Source organism: Ochotona princeps, chromosome 29 (assembly GCF_030435755.1).
Source record: "Ochotona princeps isolate mOchPri1 chromosome 29, mOchPri1.hap1, whole genome shotgun sequence".
Lineage (NCBI taxonomy): Eukaryota > Metazoa > Chordata > Mammalia > Lagomorpha > Ochotonidae > Ochotona > Ochotona princeps.
Window position 1 is genome coordinate 419,287 of NC_080860.1, and position 16,961 is coordinate 436,247.

Here is a 16,961-nt window from a genome sequence, read left to right on the forward strand (position 1 = left end):
GCCCCATCACCGGGAGGGGTGCCTTGGCCTGGACCAGGTTTCCAGAAAAACGCCCTCCCCCGGCAGTGGGACTCGTACCTTCTGCTGGACAGTGGCTGGACCCTGGGCGACCTGGGGCTGCAGGGCCTTCTGCTGCTGGACGGCCTGCTGCTTGAGCTTGAGCAGCTGCTGCACGTGCACGGGCTGCGCCACGACAGTCTGTCCTGCAGTGCCAACGTGCCCGTTAGTGCAGCAAGGACAACCCCCCCGGGAACACTGACAGCTTGGCCAGGGAAGGTTAGTAATGGAAATCTCTCAGAGGTGCTACTGCTAAAGCAGGCCACCAGCATGACACAGGGCCAGGGAAAGGACACGGCAAAGCTGGTGGCCACTGTACTCACAAACACTCAAGACCCTGGGCCAGCCCGGGAAGGGGCAGCGGGGGCTGGGAGGTGGCACCTGCTGCTTTCTGCGGCTGCCCGATGGCCACGCTGATCCCTGCCACGTTCATGGGCAGGGTGGTGACTCCTGGCGAGGAGACCACAGCTGCTGGAACAGACACCACCGGCGGCTTCGCCAGGGCCACTTGGGCTGGCTGGGGCGTCTGGCTCTGCATCTGCCCTTGCGCCTGCAGCTGAGAAGTGGGAACTCGGGTCTAAACAGTGGAGATAACAGGAGAGTCCAGACATTCAGGACACGGTGTGTCATAAGCAAAGTCACAAACATTTGTAAACTCGGGATGTGGTAATACAGGGGGACAAAGCATCCCAGGGTGTGGTCACTCTTCTCACTGTCTCTTGTCAAACCTGGGTACAGCCTGCTCTACTTCAGGCTCATGGGTGGGTGGGCATCATGTATGCGGGACACTGCCTCCAGGGCTCTGGGTGACCAACCTGGCGCCCACTCCCACCTGAACCTCCACTGAGGGCATGGCCCCTACTGCAACAAACACTTCATTACAATTTTTAAAAAGGAAAATGGAATTGAGTCTATTTTGACACGTGCACAGATTAGCTAAGGAAATACAAAGAGTACAGGTCATCCAGAAACAGCTGTGGCCTCGCAGGCCAGCTCATGGATGCAGTTCAGCGAGGCTCTCGGCAACAGGTACTGCGCCCCCACCCCCAGGGCTGTGCGCATGCTCACGGGGGCAGTGCTGCTCTCCTTCAGGGTATGACTGGAAGTGTGTACTTTCACAGTCTTTGGAACACATGCCAGACCTTGGTGGTACCAGGCTCTTCTCGCAAAATCTGCACTTCCAGTGAACACAGGCCCCCACCCACTTGACAGAGAAACCAGGGGCCAAAGACCCACAGGGCTGGGCCTGAACAGAGCGAGCTGTGATGGACAGTGGGGGCACTTGGGCCAGCACTCAGTTTGTCTGGGCCTGGGGCAGTTTGTGGCTCAGGGACCTCCTTTGGCGGCCATCACCGCTCTGGTGGAGCGTTCCTGACACCACCCTGGGAACAGCTTTCCTCTGGTTCGGCTCCTCCTCCCAGCCCCGACACGCTCTGTGCTAGCTGACTGCTGGCTGAGTGCCGGCTCCCACGGACCTTGGCTCATCTACTTGTCACGTATCTCCCTGCCCTGCATCTCTGGGGAGAGGTGCCTCATGTGTAGGCCCCTGGCAGCTGGCATGTTCTGAGCAAGCGAGCAGCTCAAAGGCAGGACATGAGGTTGCTTTGGGAGAACAAACGCATCTACTCCAACTTACAAGCCGGGCCACCTGGAGGTTGGCCACGGTAGTGCCGGTGAGGAGTGCTCCAGGACGCGGGGCTGTGACCGTGGTGAGCTGTGGGCTCTGCTGCTGCGGGGGCTGTGGAGGCTGCACCTGAACTTGGGCCGTGGGCTGTGGGGGTCCTGGCTGGGCCTGTGGCGGTGGGGGCTGTGGAGGCAGCTGCAGTTTCTGCTTCTGCATTTTGATGATGTGTTCCTAAAAACCCAAAGAAAATCACTGTCGTCATGCAACCCAGATCTCAGCTTTCCCATCAGACACCCAACTCCAGCTCACGTGCAGTGCGCCGGAACTCCACGTCTAACACCTCACGAGGAGCACTGGCTGACAGCTGAGCTAGCAGCATGGCGTACCGAGTTATAAACTACCACTTGCAGCGAGGATACTGGTTTGGGTTTGGCCTGTTCTCCTTCTGATCCAGCTGCCTGCTAATGTGCCTGGGAAAGCGGAACAAGAGGGCCAAGTGCCTGGGCCCTGCACCCGTGTGGGAAAGTTGGAAGAAGCTCCTGGCTCAGGTCTGGCCCAGCTCTGGCTGTTGTGGCCATTTGGGGAGTCATCACTGGATGGCTGATCTCTAAAATGACTTTCAAATAAATAAAAATGTATCTTGGGCCTGTCAGTTGGTAGGCATGGTGGCCCACCAACTAAAGTCCTCGCCTTGCACGTGCCGGGATCCCATATGGGCACCAGTTCTAATCCCAGTAGCTCTGCTTCCCATCCAGCTCCCTGCTTGTGGCCTGGATAAGCAGTTGAGGATGGCCCAAAGCCTTGGAACCCTGCACCCATGTGGGAGGCCCAGAAGAGGCTTCTGGCTCCTGATCGGCGCAGCACCAGCCGTTGCGGTCACTTGGGGGAATGACTCCGCAGATGGGAAGATCTTCCTTTCTCTTTCTCCTCCTCTCTGTTTATTTGACTGTATATCACACCAACCAACCCCTGCTCCTGATTGCCGATGCCTTTTGGGACCAGCCCTGACGTCGCCTCCCAAATGGCTGGTGAGGTTCTGGGCAGTGGGCCAAGCTCTAGGCTGCCCAGGAAACACAGCCAATGCGGCAGAGCTGAAGCCCATCTCTGAGGGGCCACGCAACAACCACAGGGGCAGCCCGTTGGGTTTCCGTATCGCCACTCCAGGGACTCAAGCTTCCTCTCACTTGCTGACTAAAGGCTGCATAGTTCTCCACAGGAGTGAGGTGGGCCCAGCAGCCACGAGACCCTTCAGAGGCAGACCCCCTTCCACCCTCTCTGTCTGGGAACGAGCAAGCCCAGGCCCAGCTGCTGGCTGGGATTCCATCACTGCGAGCCCTGCTTGGGGTCCTTTCTACAGCAAGAACTAGTCACTTCCCCTTCTGACAGAGGTTGGGTGAGTAATAGCAGGAGAGGAACTCCAGTGACAAGCCTTGGGCACACAGCCCTGAAGCGACACATTTCCACCACTTGGCAGTTGAGCCTGCCAGTACTGTCTGGGCAAGAGCAGACAAAGGGCATCCTCTGGTCCTCTTTAGCAAGTGACCTACTGTGGACACTACAGGACATATCAAGATGCATCAGCCAACAGGGACCTGCATGGCTCCTGTGCGGCTGGACAGCCTTCTGACTCCCTGGGAAATGCTCACCGGTGCCAATTTGCCCACGGCTTTGATCTGTGCCGGGGACTGGGCCTGGCCCTGCATCTGTGGGACTTGCACCTGGGAGGTCGTCTGCTGCTGCTGCTGTTGCTGCTGCTGCTGCTGCTGCCTCAGGAGCTGGAAATGTGCAGGCGTGATGGCCTTTCCTGGCAGCTGGACTCCTGTGGCTGTAGAGGAAACCACATCAGGCGAGTGCAGACACTCTCGCAGCAGCAGGCTGAGGGAGCTGTCAGACGTGCGGATACCTTGGGACACCTGCGTCACCAGAGACCGTGCTGGGGTCTGCGCTGGAGTGAGGTTGGTAGTGACCACAGCTGAGGCGGTCACCGAAGTGACAGCTCGGACACCCTGAGTCGTTGCCATGGATACCAGGTCATTGGTGGCTGTGGCTGGAGAGCCAACTGCTCTTTGCTGGGTGTGAACCACCTGGGCAGGGGTAGAGCCTCCGGCTGCCTGGGAAAGGCAAAGAGACACTTGTCAGGGCTTTTCTCATGCACAACAGGAAACCAAGTGTGCCAGGGTCCTGAGCCCAAGACAATGCACGCAGCCAACTTCAGCCTCTGCTCAGGGCGCATGACCTACAGCCCAAACCCACCTGCTATAGGGGCCTTGCCTCCTAAGCCTTACCTCTGGGCACAGGTAGCAGCAGCAGCAGCCATGACCCCACTCAGGGCTCTTTCCAGAGCTACAGCAAACCCTGACAGCTCTGGTTGGAAGGGTGTGTTAAATGCCCGGTGCCCCGAATAGTACAGCACGCTGCAGACCCTTCCAAAGCTTTGGTGTCAGACGGAAAGTTGGCTGGCCACCTGCGCCTTTCTATTCAGCCTGCCTCCTTGCTTGCTGGCACTGTGTAAGACAGAATGCTCATCCTAGGGGGTGCTCTCAAACCAGCAGCAAGGTCTAAGGGGGCTCTTGTCCCTCCCAGGAGGCTTCGCCTTCGCTCCCTTCACTCACACGCTGGCACCTCCACAGCATCCTGCTTCGTGCTCATCCCTACAGCACTCACTGAAGCTCTGCTCACACACACACTGGCACTTCCAGCAGCACCCCACCTCAGGCTTAACTCAGCTCACTTCACCCCCGGCACTCTAATTCAGGCTTCGTCTTTGCTCCCCTCACCCACACAGCACCCCACTTCAGGGTCCCTGTTCATTTCTCTGGGTTGCCTTTCTCCCTTAGAGTTGGGCCTGACAACAACAGTCCCTTAAAGCTTTAAAAAGTTATGAAATTTTTAACCACTAATTTCAATTCCTTTTAGAGAGGAGTGAACGATGACCCATCTCAGATCATCTCCTTTTCTGGGTTTCAGAATAAGCTTCCCGCTCTGCCAGGAGAAGCCAACGTGCTAAGTAAAGCAACATTCTGGGGTGATGTGCACGGGGGGCCAAGGTTCATCATTCTGCGGCAGCAACTGAGACAACCATGACTCTCCATTGACCACGTAGTCCCAATCCTCCTGGGTCCATGGCCCTGGAGCACGGCAGCACCTCTGTACTCAGATCTGGACTCTGCTGGATGCCCACACTCCTCACGGGAGTCCCCAGATGGGGTCCCAAGTCTTCAGTTTGGCTGCCATATTTGGGGAGTACATCTAAACAGAATGCCCGACAGATGGCATTCCACACTGGCAGTTGCCCAACCCTGACGCGTTATGCTTGTCTCCTGCTGTCTGTGACCAAAATAATCCCAATACAAATTTCAAGTCCTTGACCTTAGCTTTGTGTTGTTTGGAAGCTGAACCTTTCAGAGAAGAGCAGGGGCTTGATGCTGGGTTGTGCTGCCGACACCACCAGTCTGCTCCCCCGGGCGCCTTCCCAGGGCGAGCTCCGCCCTGTCTCCAGCACCGGGCTGACATCCCAGTGTGGGTGAGGTCCTTGTGCAATGTGACCCTCCTGGCTCACCGTCTTCCTCTCTAAAGATGATACCACCAAACTCTCGTTGATTCCCTCAAATTTCAAGGCAGAAACTATTCTTTATCCACATCACTCATTAGCTTATTCCGTGACTGCAAATCACATCACTAGTTTTCCACTTCCGGAGTGGAATGCGTGCAGGCACCCCGGGGTCGGGGGCGGGCACTCACGGGCAGGGTGGCCGGGGCCACAGGGGAGGCGAGGCGCTTGTTGATCGACTGGAAGGTGGCTGCCGGGACCCCAGCGATGGTGTTCACAATCACGTTGCCACTCACGGTGCCTGTGGGAAGGTCAGGCAGGTCAGCACGCGCACACGCCAGCCTCCCGCCTCAGCACACGGCTGCTGCTCTTACCAGCTGGCATGCTCGTCCCAGTCACCGATGTCTTAATGGTTCCTGCCTGCTGAACAAAGAAAACTCCTTTGAATTTCACACCAGGTTCTCCCTAGACTGCAACCTGTTGGAGAGTCACACCGTGTGCACAGACGCAAGCCGCCCCACGTGTGGCCCTGACTCCCGTCGCCAGTCCTGTGCATCAAGAGGACAGGACTCTGCCTACGCAGCTGCCTCACCGGATGCAGATGACCTCAACTAGAGCTGTGACTGTGCTATGCACTGCGGTGGCTCCCAGCTCTCGCCCGCAGGGGTGGAGCAGATACCTGTTTGTCTTTTAGATGAACACTTTCCCGCCCCGCTGACGGTCCAGCAGGACACGGAACCTGTGGAACCTATGTTCTGCAAGCTGACTCCACACCTGTGACACGGTCACCTCCAGCTGCACACAGTAAGGGATGCCACAGGCACAGGCTTCGACACTGACGCCTGCCTGGCCATACCTTCCTCATGCTTTTTAAAGGATCTGTTTGTTTCAAAGACCAAGCCCTTTTTCCTGCCTTCCCCAAAGAGGAAGGTTCGCAAGCTGGCACTAAGTGCTCCTCTTAGTAGGCAGCCCTGGCACCAAATGGTAGAGCTGGGGCGGGGCGGCCCCACATAGGGCCAGTGGCCTCTCCTCACCAGCACTGCAGCATTGCCCACGGTGCTGATGGCAGGCTGCCCCTTCGGTGGAGCCTGCACAGGTTGTGGCTGTGGTGGGGCCTGGGCCTGGGCCTGAGGGGGCACGGCTGGTGGCCCCGCAGCTGGCTGGCCGCCTGCAGCCTGTGCCTGCGGCAGTGGTGGTGGTGGTGGCTGCTGTGGCGGTGGGGGGGGCTGTGGCTGCTGCTGCTGCTGCTGGGGAGGCGGCTGAGCCGCTGCTGGCTGCTGCGCCTTCTGTTGGTCAGCCAGGGCCTAGAAGAGCAGAACAGAGAAGTCCCTGGAGGAGTGGCCAGCCACGCCTGGCTGAGGCACTGAGGCAGCCAGAAGACCATCCCGTGAGGGTCTGAGTCTGGGGCACACACCTTTTTCTCTTTGGCAATCCGCTCTGCACGAAGAGATGCAACCTGAATGGGAGGCAGTGGCTTGTCGTAGTTGATCCCACTAAGACAGAAGCAGAAATTAAAGACTCGGTGGTCATCTCTCACACACAATCTCCCTGCAATTTCGGTGACCCACAGCCACCAGTGATCTTAAAAGATTTCTGGCCAACTCCAGAAAGGAGTACTTCCTGAAGCCTGTGTGCAGTGAGGGGCAGGCTGCTCCCTGCCCACGCTGCTGCCCGTCAGTGCCCGCATCAGCCATACTTCATCAACAAGGGACCTCCGTGGAAAGGGCACGAGTGGAGTGCACAGGGTTTGGTGCTACCATCAGACCTTGGTGGGGGACACTGCCCTCCCCATGAGCTTCCTGAAGACACCCTCAACATAGCCCAGGGAGCCCCCAGCACTCCACAGACATGTCTATGACATGCCACCCCTGCCCACACAGGTGTTGGATACGATTCTCCCTGTCCCACCTGCGACACAGGTGCAACCGTGCAGAGCCCAAGGTTTGGCGCCTGCAACATCAGGCCATGGTCACAGCCAAACCCACAGTCTGCTATGCGAGCCTCTTCTCACACACCATGGAAAGCCACTGCCTGCAACTTCCGGAGAACCTCCTTATGCTGGCTAAGAAGTCAGGGGAGCGACCATTATGCTCAGCTCTGGGACGCCCGGGACACACCAGCAAGCGTGAGCTGCACAGGCCTGTCCATTCAGTTCCCTGTCAAGTATGATGAACGTCTGCCCTGTGCCTTTAGGCTCACAGACAAGCACGGAAGGCTCCCTGGGAGCAACATCAGGGCATGTGTGCAAGTTCCAACAGGTGGTCTGGCCTCAGGAGGCACAGCAGCCTGGCTTAAAGAGAATCACTGAACGGGCTCACCGCAGATGCCTCAGGAGCCAGCTCACCTGACAAGGGTGTCTGGCTGCTCTGTGTAGATTCTCAGGGCCCCAGGAAGGAAGCAGTGGCTGCCAGGAGGGAGCCAGTGATAACAACCAGTAGGGGTGACCACTTCACACCAGGAACATTATACAAACACAGCTAACACCCACACACCCAAGCTCTCAGGTTCAGGAATGACTGACCTATCCATCTATCAATTATTTTTTTTTTTTCCTCCTTGCTGATTTTCAAAGCCTGGTACCAGTTCTTTGCACAACTCATTACATTTCAGTGAGCACCGAAGCACGGACATACCTTTCCGCTAGCACAGAGGCATGCTTGGGATTTTTCTGGAAGGGGTTCATGCCCAGCCTGTGGCACAGAAAAGGAGGAAGAGATGAGTCCAGCCAGAAGCCTTTGCAGCAGGGAATCAGACACCCGGACACCCAGGGGACTGGGAACAGGGGCTCACAGCGGCTTGATGGGGGGGCTTCTCTTGCCAGCGGTCGTCTTCATCAGCTCAAAGTGATTCGTGTACAGCTGGGTATGGGCGGCGTTCTCGTCCTGTGCGTAGAGCTGGCTGGTGCGCACAGGGCGGTTGTTTTTGCTCTGAAGCAAAATGGACATGAGCATACCAAGGTCAGCCGTGCTGGTTCTGTAACTGGACGCAAACTACCTTTTCCTGTCCCTGCTTTACACTGTAAGGACACACACCGGCAGCAATGACCCTAAGTGACTCAGTTCACTCCCAGTCTCTCCATTCAACAACCACAGATGTGGGAACACCCAACTCCAAGGGGCCACATGGCAGGAGACCAGGTGTGTAGCCAGCAGTAAACCTCTACTAGTGGTTCCAACGCCAAGTGCAGTGCCGACCCCAGTAGTCATCATTTCCTCTAGGGACAGTGGCACAGAGGGTGGAAAAAACCAAACAACACCTGAATTTCTTGCTAGCACCCCTCCTCTTTGCATTTCTGATCGTTCTCATGAAGCCTTGGCCCCAGACAGCAGTGCAGCCCTGGGTGCAGGTGTGGGCCTCCACGTGTGGGTACATATGCCACACACGTGGCCGCTCTGTGTGCTGAACAGTCATGGACATGTTCTCACATCCAAAGGAAACTCCAGAAAGGAGCTGGGGAGAAAGGACAGGTCAGCATGAGCCCTGTCTGCAGACAGCAGCCCCAGGCCAGGGCCGGGGCCGGGACCGCGGCGTGTGCAGTGACGGGATCTGCACACAGGCTGCGGCAGGGATGGGTGCCCAGTCACACACAACACAGGTTTCAGGGTTCCAGATGTGCTGGCCATGTAACTGCACACTGGTACTCAACCTGCCTGCGATCTCCTTCACCAAGACTCGGGATTCCAATTTGTTCTGTTTCACCTTCATGCTTAGGAGTAGCTCTGCCTTTCTGGAGTAGCTCCAGAAGTCAGTTATGCGAGGAGGGAAAAAGTACTTCACTGTAATGGTTATTATTACAAAGCTTCCACAACATAAGAGGGCTTCATTTTTCATTTTAAACAGAAAAGCAAAGAAATACTTAATGCCCTTTTTTTTTTTTTCAAAGGGATAAGCACTTGGTAAGAAGAACCAGGATGAACGAACTGCAGTGTTGTTACCAACACACAGGGCATTACTTGCACACAGCAAAGGCAATGCCAGCGCCAGTGTTCACCTCTCACAGTCCTGCCACAATGGGCCCTGTGGCACTCAGCAAGGCGGCTGCCTGGGCACAACAGCCGCAGCTTCATCACCATGAAGGAGTGGCATGGTGGAGCCCTGGGAGGAGGCTAGAGCTGCATGCTGTGAGCATAGCCAGACGGAGAGAAGCAGGTGCCGACGTGGGAGGAGCAAAGGGGGTAGCATGCCAGCTCATCTAAGCTAGGCTGGACATCACGACCTTAGGACAGTTTTCTAACAAGAAATGGCAGCACAGAGGCTGGTTCTGGGTACACAAAGGAGCCTACCTAACTTACAAATTCAAGATCAAGCTCCATCTTTTTATGCTCTAGGTCAGGCACCCTGCAGGCCTCACTGAATCCTTGAGACCTCTGAGGCCAGCTCTGCCAGCTGAGGCCAGCCCTGCAGCCCGAGGTCACTGCACCTGCCAGCTGAGGCCAGCCCTGCCAGCTGAGGCCAGCCCTGCAGCCCGAGGTCACCGCACCTGCCAGCTGAGGCCAGCCCTGCAGCCCGAGGTCACTGCACCTGCCAGCTGAGGCCAGCCCCGCCAGCTGAGGCCAGCCCTGCAGCCCGAGGTCACCGCACCTGCCAGCTGAGGCCAGCCCTGCAGCCCGAGGTCACCGCACCTGCCAGCTGAGGCCAGCCCTGCAGCCCGAGGTCACCGCAGCTGCCCACCTCCTCCCAGAACGGGGCAGTGCTCACCTTCCCCTCTTCTCGGGGGATGATGACGTTCTCGTAGCGACTCCGGCACTGTTTGGAAGAGCGGTAAATTCGGCTGCAGGAGTTCACGACGTCACTGACGAGATCCCAGTTAGGGGTGTGAGCAGGTGATACAACCGTGAGATTCAGCGGCAGCTCCAGCAACTGCTTGACGGCCTAGAGGATTAGGGTTCAGACACAGGAAGTCAGCGCCCTGGGAAAAGAGCTTCCCCAGCCACAGGCTCCCGTACATGAGCCACACTGCGCACCTGCAGCAGGGCCCAGTCCTCCCCGATAAGCCATTCGGGACTGTCCTGCCCAGCCTCGGCTGTGGGTTTGGGGTAACTGATCATGGGTTTGGCGAACTGTGCCTGCTGCTTCAGCAGCAAGTTCTTCTTCTGCTCCTTCCCCTCACGCCTAATCCTGAGCATGCCTGGCGTGGCTCGGTCAAACAGGGACCTTGGCGGGACCACTGCCTCTCCATGCCGCTGCTTCTTCTTCCGGCCGGCAGCTGCAGTAAGCACAGAAGACACAGGGAGTGAAAAGCAGAGCCCACACTGGCTGTGCCACCCGTCCGGACAGCGCTTCCGCTCTGCGACAAGGGGGCAGCAGACAGCAAGCGGCCACGCACTCCCCAACGTGAGACGCCCACCTGAGGGGTCGGCCTTGTGCCGCTTCCGCTCCTTCCTCACATACACCGGAGGCAGCTTAGCTTCTGGGATGGGTGTGGCTTCATACATGAGACACATAACCGAGTCGATGTAGATATCGTTGTCGTCTTGAGGGGGAGTGGGCGGGGTCCAGAGCTGCACGGAGAGAAGGCTCAGTGAGAAGCGAGACAGGGAGCAGGCAGGCAGCTGCTCACCCCACACACTGTAAGGCTGCTCACCGGCATCACCTCCGTCTGCCCGTCAGCGTCCTCGTAGACGTATTCCTGCAGGAAACACAGGAGTGCTTTACTCGCCCAGTCAGCTTCACGCTGCATGCCTGAAATCATTTACTATGCAGGTCTCCCAAGTAAGTCCGGCCAACATGAGTGGCATTAGACTTACAACGCCACCACACAATTCAGGAGCCTTATGAAAATCCAGAACAGTATGTCAGCCCTCAAGAAATGTATAATTTAAAATAGGAGTTATGGGGCTGGCATCACGGCACAGCACGTTAAGCCATCACCAATGCTGGCATCCTACTTGGGTGCCAGTTCGAGTCCTGGGTGCTTCACTTTCATTCCAGCTGCTAACTGGCCTAGCAAAGCAGTGCAGAATGGCCCTAGGCAGGAGACCTGGCTCCAGCCACTGTGGCCACCTGGAAAGTGAGGCAGAAGACCGCCCACGCTCTCAGCCGCCATACCATGCTGTAGGCGTCCTCTCGGGTGTAGGTGAGGAGCTCGGGCTCCTCCTGCTCCAGCTGCAACTGGGCTTCTCGGTCCTGCTGTGCCTTCACGTGCCGGGACTCCCACTCTCTCACCGAGGCCATGACAGCATCCTGGCAGGCAGAGCGCCAAGTCACACACTAAGAAGCAGCAGAGCCCAGCCTGCCTTCAGCCCCTGCTGACTCCACCCAGACTCTGCCTTGGAGTGCAAGTGAACATCTGCTGGCCTCCTGTCCCACGGGTATCCTCTGGGTCTCAGCGCTGGCCCTGGGCCCCTCTCCCATCTAGCAGCTCAGAATCAAAGAACCAAGACAAAATGCATGCCATAGCTGCCCAAACTCATGTCCTCCCGGCTGCGTGTCTGCTGCTTTAATCCACTGAAGTCACATCCACTTCAAACTAAACTCAATGTGCAAAGCCTGAGAGTCTTCATGGTAAACTGACCAAACGTAGATTTGCTTACCCCACTACTTCTCTGTTTTTCTTGTTGAAAGGAAGTATGGAAAAATTCCAGGTAGTTCAAGGCATATTTTTCAATAGGTGTGAGCTGTTCCAGGATTAGAAGCGAGTTAATAAAGATCAGCTGAGTTCCATTAAAAAGTGATTATTATTGAATAAGGCAGACAAGCAATATTTTGAAAGAGGATCATGTTTTTACAAAGTCTCCAAACCTGCTCCATGAAGTCGGCCAGCTCCTCCAGCGGCGACAGCCCATCCTCCAGCTGCACGTCGCCCGTGTCTGACGGCAGGGCGTCCACATCCGACCCGGGCACGGCTACCTCAGTGGCCTTCTGTGCATCTTCCTCCAAACTCTCAATGCTCTTGAGGGCCTAAAAAAACCCTCTGGATTTAGAAACTGGGATTTGCTTTTCAAACTGAGGCATTCTGAACAAGAGCCACTCCTCAAATAGCTACAGCAAATGCCATCATCATGTCTCCCTTCACCACGGGCTCTGCGCAAGGGCCACACTCCTGAGGTGACTCATCCAGAGACAGGGAGGCATGGGGTCTGTACAAAGTGGGCAGAAGAAACCCAGGGGTGAGCACCACGGTGCAGCAGCTAAGCCACAGTTTGGGATACCGCATCCCACAGTGGGGTGCCAGTTTGAGCCCTAGCAGCCTCCCATTCATGGGAAAGTACCAGGTGATGGCCCAAGCAGCTGGGGACACATCCACATTTGTATCTGATTACACAGATGCATCGACCTTTCAAATAAGTGAAAATAAGTAAACATAAACCTTCCGGGCTTTCCAAAACCAACAGCTGTATGAGATAGGCGAGCCACAAGAAAGGCAAAGCAGGCCCATGTAACCACACTCAGGGTACGGCCACAGGGTTGCTGATCTCCAACGACAAGGAAGGGCAAGTTGGTTTCGTCTCATTCCTGACACATATCCCTGGCCAAATCCTGATCAGCTAACGACAGCATGAGGTGGAGAGAGACAGAGCCCACAAAGACACACAGATGGTCGCAGCACAGCTCAGACCTGCAGGCTCTGGGTGTCCGGGACATGTGGCAGCAATACACCTCATGACAGTGGACAACACACAGACACCTACTCTGAAATGGGTGGACGGCCTACAGCTGCACAACACACCTCACATATACCGGAAACCATTTCCAGAGTGATTACAGGTCTATGTATTCAACCTCGGGGTAGGTGAGGTTGGGAACACAGACATTCCGACCAGGTGGCATTTGTCACTTGCGACACATCAGAGTGCCGAGTTCGAGCACACCAGTGGCCCCGCACAGCTTGCTGCTAACAAGGCAGGTAATGGCTCCAGTGGCTGAGTTCCTGTTATCCACACTGGACACTCAGACTGAGTTCCCAGCTCCCAGGTTTTGTGTGGTCCCAGACTGGCAGGAGTTTGAAAAGTGACCCAGTCGGGGCTCGGCAGCGTGGCCTAGTGGCTAAGGTCCTCGCCTTGATCCCATATGGCCGCTGGTTCTAGTCCCGGCGGCTCTACTTCCTCTCTATCTCTCCTCCTCTCAGTATGTCTGACTTTGTAATAAAAATAAAATAAATCTTAAAAAAAAAAAAGAAAAGTGACCCAGTCAATGGGAGCTCGTTCTTTCTCTTTCCCTGCCCGCTCCCTTTAAGATTTGTTTATTTTTATTGGAAAGTCAGATTTTTACAGAGAGAAAAGCTCTTTCGTCCACTGATTCACTCCCCAAGTGTTCACAATGTGGGGCTGAGCCAATCCAAAGCCAGGAGCCAGGAGCCTCCTCTGGGTCTTCCATGTGGATCCCAGGACTTTGGGCCATCCTTAACTGCTTTCCCAGGCCACAAGCAGGGGGGTGGATGGGACACAGGGCTGCCGGGACACGAACTGGCGCCCACATGAGATCCTAGCACGTGCAAGGTGAAGACTTTAAAGCATTTGGTTACCGGCTCAGGCCCCTGTCTTTCTAATGAACTGGAAAAACCAAAAAACCCCTTCTTAAATGACAATTCACTTTCTTTTAAAAAGATTTATTTTCATTGGAAAGGAGGATCAGATACGTGCAGAAACAAAGATCTTCTATCTGTTGGCTCACTCCTCCAATGACTGCAAAGGCTACAGCTGAGATCACCTGAAGCCAGGTCTCCCACATGGGTGCAGGGTCCTAAGGATTCAACCGTCCTCCACTGCTTTCCCAGGCCATAAGCAGGGAGCCTGAAGGGAAGTGGAGCAGCCGGGACACAAACCGGTGCCCATATGGGATCCTGGCACATGAAAGGCAAGGACTTTAGTCACTAGGCTATCATGCCAGGCCTCAATTTACTAATTCTTAAAAAGAAAAAGTTCCGGGCCCGACGGTGTGGCCTAGCGGCTAAAGTCCTCGCCTTGAACGCCCCGGGATCCCATATGGGCGCCGGTTCTAATCCCGGCAGCTCCACTTCCCATCCAGCTCCCTGCCTGTAACAGGAAGAGCGGTGTAGTGTGTGTGTGTGTCTGTAACAGCGAGTCTTGCGGGTGTGTTCATGTGGCTTTGACGCGGCTGGTTGTACTCTCAGAGCCGTTGCTGTGTGCTGGCTCGGCTACTTGGCAGTAAGTACGAAAGTGACATTTGGACTTTACATGCAGCCTGTTTCTAGTATGAAGAGGGAACCGAGTACAATGCTCTATTCACTAGTGTCCACACACACACAACACAGCTTTTCCTTGTGAGCTGTGAAATGTACATTAGTGAGGGGCTACTTACCTGGCAAGTGCTGGAACCCAATATAGGTGCCAAGCTCCCTGCTTTTGGCCTGGGAAGGCAGTGCAAAACCTTAGGATCTTGTATCTTTGTGGGAGACCCAGCAGAAGCTCCTGGCTTCAAACTGGCTCAGCTCCAGCTGTTGCAGCCATTTGGGGAGTGGAGCAGTGGATTCTAATCTCCGTTTACAATAAAAATAAACATACGTGTGTGTGTGTGTGTGTATACAGATACTTTTTTTCAAGTGGCTGCAATGGCCAGAGTTGAGACAATTTGATGACCAGAACCTCCTCAGGGTCTCCCACACGGGTATAGGGTCCCAAGGCTTTGGGCCGTCCTCTGCTGCCTTCCCAGATCATAAGCAGGGAGCTGGATGGGAAGTGGAGCAGTTGGAACACAAATCGGCACCCATATGGGATCCCAGCAGTTGCAAGGCAAGGATTTAACCACTGAGCCATGGTGTTGGGCCCATTAGTACCTATTTCTTTTAAAGACTTATTTACTGATTGATATTGGTAAGGCAATACAGAGAGGAGAGACAGAGAGGAAGATCCTCCATCTAAAGATTCACTCCCCAAGTGGCCGCAATGGCTGCAGCTGAGTCGATTCATGCAGGGTCCCAAGGCTTTGGGCCGTCCTCAACTGCTTTCCCAGGCCACAAGCAGGGAACTGGATGGGACGCGGGGCCGCTGGGACTTAGAACCGGCACCCATATGGGATTCTGGCATGTGCAATGCGAGGACTTTATCTGCTAGGCTATGTGCCTGGCTCTATTTTTAAAATGCTTATTTACTACAAAGTAGAGAGAGCTTCTATCCGCTGACTCACTCCCACTGTCCATGTCAGTTGGGCTGGACAAGGCAGAAGTCAAAAGCCAAGAACATGTCTGCATGGAAGGGACTCAAGCAGTGCAGCCCTCACTGGTGGCTCTGGGTACCTTAGCAGAAACCAGCACTGGAAGCAGACAACTCATGCCAGGCATTCTGTTATGGGATATGGGCAACCCAATCCTCACCATGGCACCACACATCTGCCCGCTGTGACCCAGTTCCAGACCAGACACAGGACATTCTGGGGAAGCTTCCGGAAGCAGCATGCGCTGAGAAAGCCTACTGGCTGCTGTCTCAGTGGAAGCCAATCCTCCACTGTGTACTCCCAAAGACTGGGCCCTGTGTCCTAAGTTTTTCCACTGCTCAACAGCCAGGCTTGCAAATGAAAGAGGAGACGACAGCCAGCTGAGAAGTCAGCAGGCCAAGTCAACAGGGTGTGGGGATGTACGTGGGAGGGCTGTGTGGTCAGCACCCAGCCTTCCACCACACAGCCAGGATTCAGCATGGAGGTGAGGTCAGCAGGAAACCTCCAGCCACGGCAAAGCAAAGAATCAGAGTGGAGGAAGCTGGCCCTGCAGGCAGGGACATCCCTAAGGGAACACTACGGGCCTCGGGGAGCAGGACGGAGATAAGCCAAGTGGTACCAACAACAGCACCGTCCCATAGGGCTCTCACGGGACCCAAAATGATCCGGCAAAGCTGACACTCTGGCAGTGTTCATGAGCTAGTTAACGTGCTCACCCCCCTTGGTCAGGCTGTTTGGTCCCTCAGATACCAACACCAGCCAGCCTCGTGACGAGAGCTCAACTCTGGGCTCTTCTGAGCAGGACGAAGGCAGAAGGCCAACTCCTGTGGGGTCAAGCAGGTCGAGGGGGGCGGCCATTGACAGAGACTGGCAAGGAAAGGGACCCAGGAAGCTCTGATGTAAATGAACTGCTGAGCTTGGGGCCTCGGCGTGGGTGTCAAATGAGAATCCTCCTGATAGAGGGGGAAAAGGAAGGGGCTAATGGGCCCAGACATGAAAGCCCCGGGTGAGCAGACACTCACCTCGAGTCAGCAGTGACTCTCTGGGCAAGGCCAGAGGATTCTCACCTCTATGAAAGGTCTTGCAATCTTGGGAGCAATGTTGTCCATGACAGAAGGTTCTTGAGAGAGCACGACAAACTCCTCGGCCTTGACAGGGAAGCCAGCGTCATCCATGGGGGAGTAGACCTCAAACAGCTCCTGGATGGTGCGCTGCACACAGACACACAAAAAGGACCCAACTTCATGTCTCACCCGAACCGGCGCCCTGTGTACCAGCAAAGTGTCAGGAAAGCATTCCTCACCGTCAGGTACCCAGAGCACAACTGGGGAGTACCTGTGTGAGGAAGGCCATGGAGTAGTCGTTCCCCTGGGCAGCCACCTCTCGGATCAAATCTTTAGTTCCATTTTTCAACAGTTTCTCTTCAATGGAATTGCCGCTCACAAGCCTGCGAACAAGATGGCACACACACACACACACAATGTTCACGCTCAAGCCAGAGAAGCACAGACAATTCTAACACTACGATCTTGTCTGAAGGCACTCGGCACAACTCAGAGCGATCCCACCGTTTAAGGGATGCCGTAGAGCCCTGACATGCTGGGACCACAGCGCCCA

General features: G+C 55.7%; 2 protein-coding genes across 3 annotated transcripts in view; one reads left to right on the plus strand and one right to left on the minus strand.

Moving 5' to 3' along the window:
* The window catches only part of DDX51 (DEAD-box helicase 51), a 170,191-nt gene that overhangs the window by 13,003 nt on the left and 140,227 nt on the right, over positions 1-16,961 (plus strand). Inside the window, exon 15 of one of the 2 annotated variants that reach the window (XM_058656599.1) lies at positions 5,557-5,569. The exons of the other annotated variant lie outside the window; for it this stretch is intronic. The gene's annotated coding sequence lies outside the window, so the exon portion shown is untranslated. Of the gene's footprint in view, positions 1-5,556; positions 5,570-16,961 lie in introns of those variants that run through there. 2 annotated transcript variants of the gene reach the window in all.
* Positions 1-16,961, minus strand: part of EP400 (E1A binding protein p400) — an 82,231-nt gene that overhangs the window by 4,700 nt on the left and 60,570 nt on the right. Inside the window, exons 31-50 of the mRNA XM_058656591.1 lie at positions 16,680-16,791; positions 16,412-16,555; positions 11,973-12,131; positions 11,765-11,848; positions 11,280-11,414; positions 10,816-10,860; positions 10,579-10,732; positions 10,196-10,437; positions 9,930-10,103; positions 8,022-8,158; positions 7,865-7,921; positions 6,646-6,724; positions 6,266-6,535; positions 5,606-5,651; positions 5,423-5,532; positions 3,585-3,792; positions 3,328-3,506; positions 1,694-1,912; positions 439-634; positions 79-203 (exon numbers count right to left, since the gene is read on the minus strand). Coding sequence (XP_058512574.1) covers positions 79-203; positions 439-634; positions 1,694-1,912; positions 3,328-3,506; positions 3,585-3,792; positions 5,423-5,532; positions 5,606-5,651; positions 6,266-6,535; positions 6,646-6,724; positions 7,865-7,921; positions 8,022-8,158; positions 9,930-10,103; positions 10,196-10,437; positions 10,579-10,732; positions 10,816-10,860; positions 11,280-11,414; positions 11,765-11,848; positions 11,973-12,131; positions 16,412-16,555; positions 16,680-16,791 — 2,875 coding nt within the window. The remainder of the gene's footprint in view (positions 1-78; positions 204-438; positions 635-1,693; positions 1,913-3,327; positions 3,507-3,584; positions 3,793-5,422; positions 5,533-5,605; positions 5,652-6,265; positions 6,536-6,645; positions 6,725-7,864; positions 7,922-8,021; positions 8,159-9,929; positions 10,104-10,195; positions 10,438-10,578; positions 10,733-10,815; positions 10,861-11,279; positions 11,415-11,764; positions 11,849-11,972; positions 12,132-16,411; positions 16,556-16,679; positions 16,792-16,961) is intronic.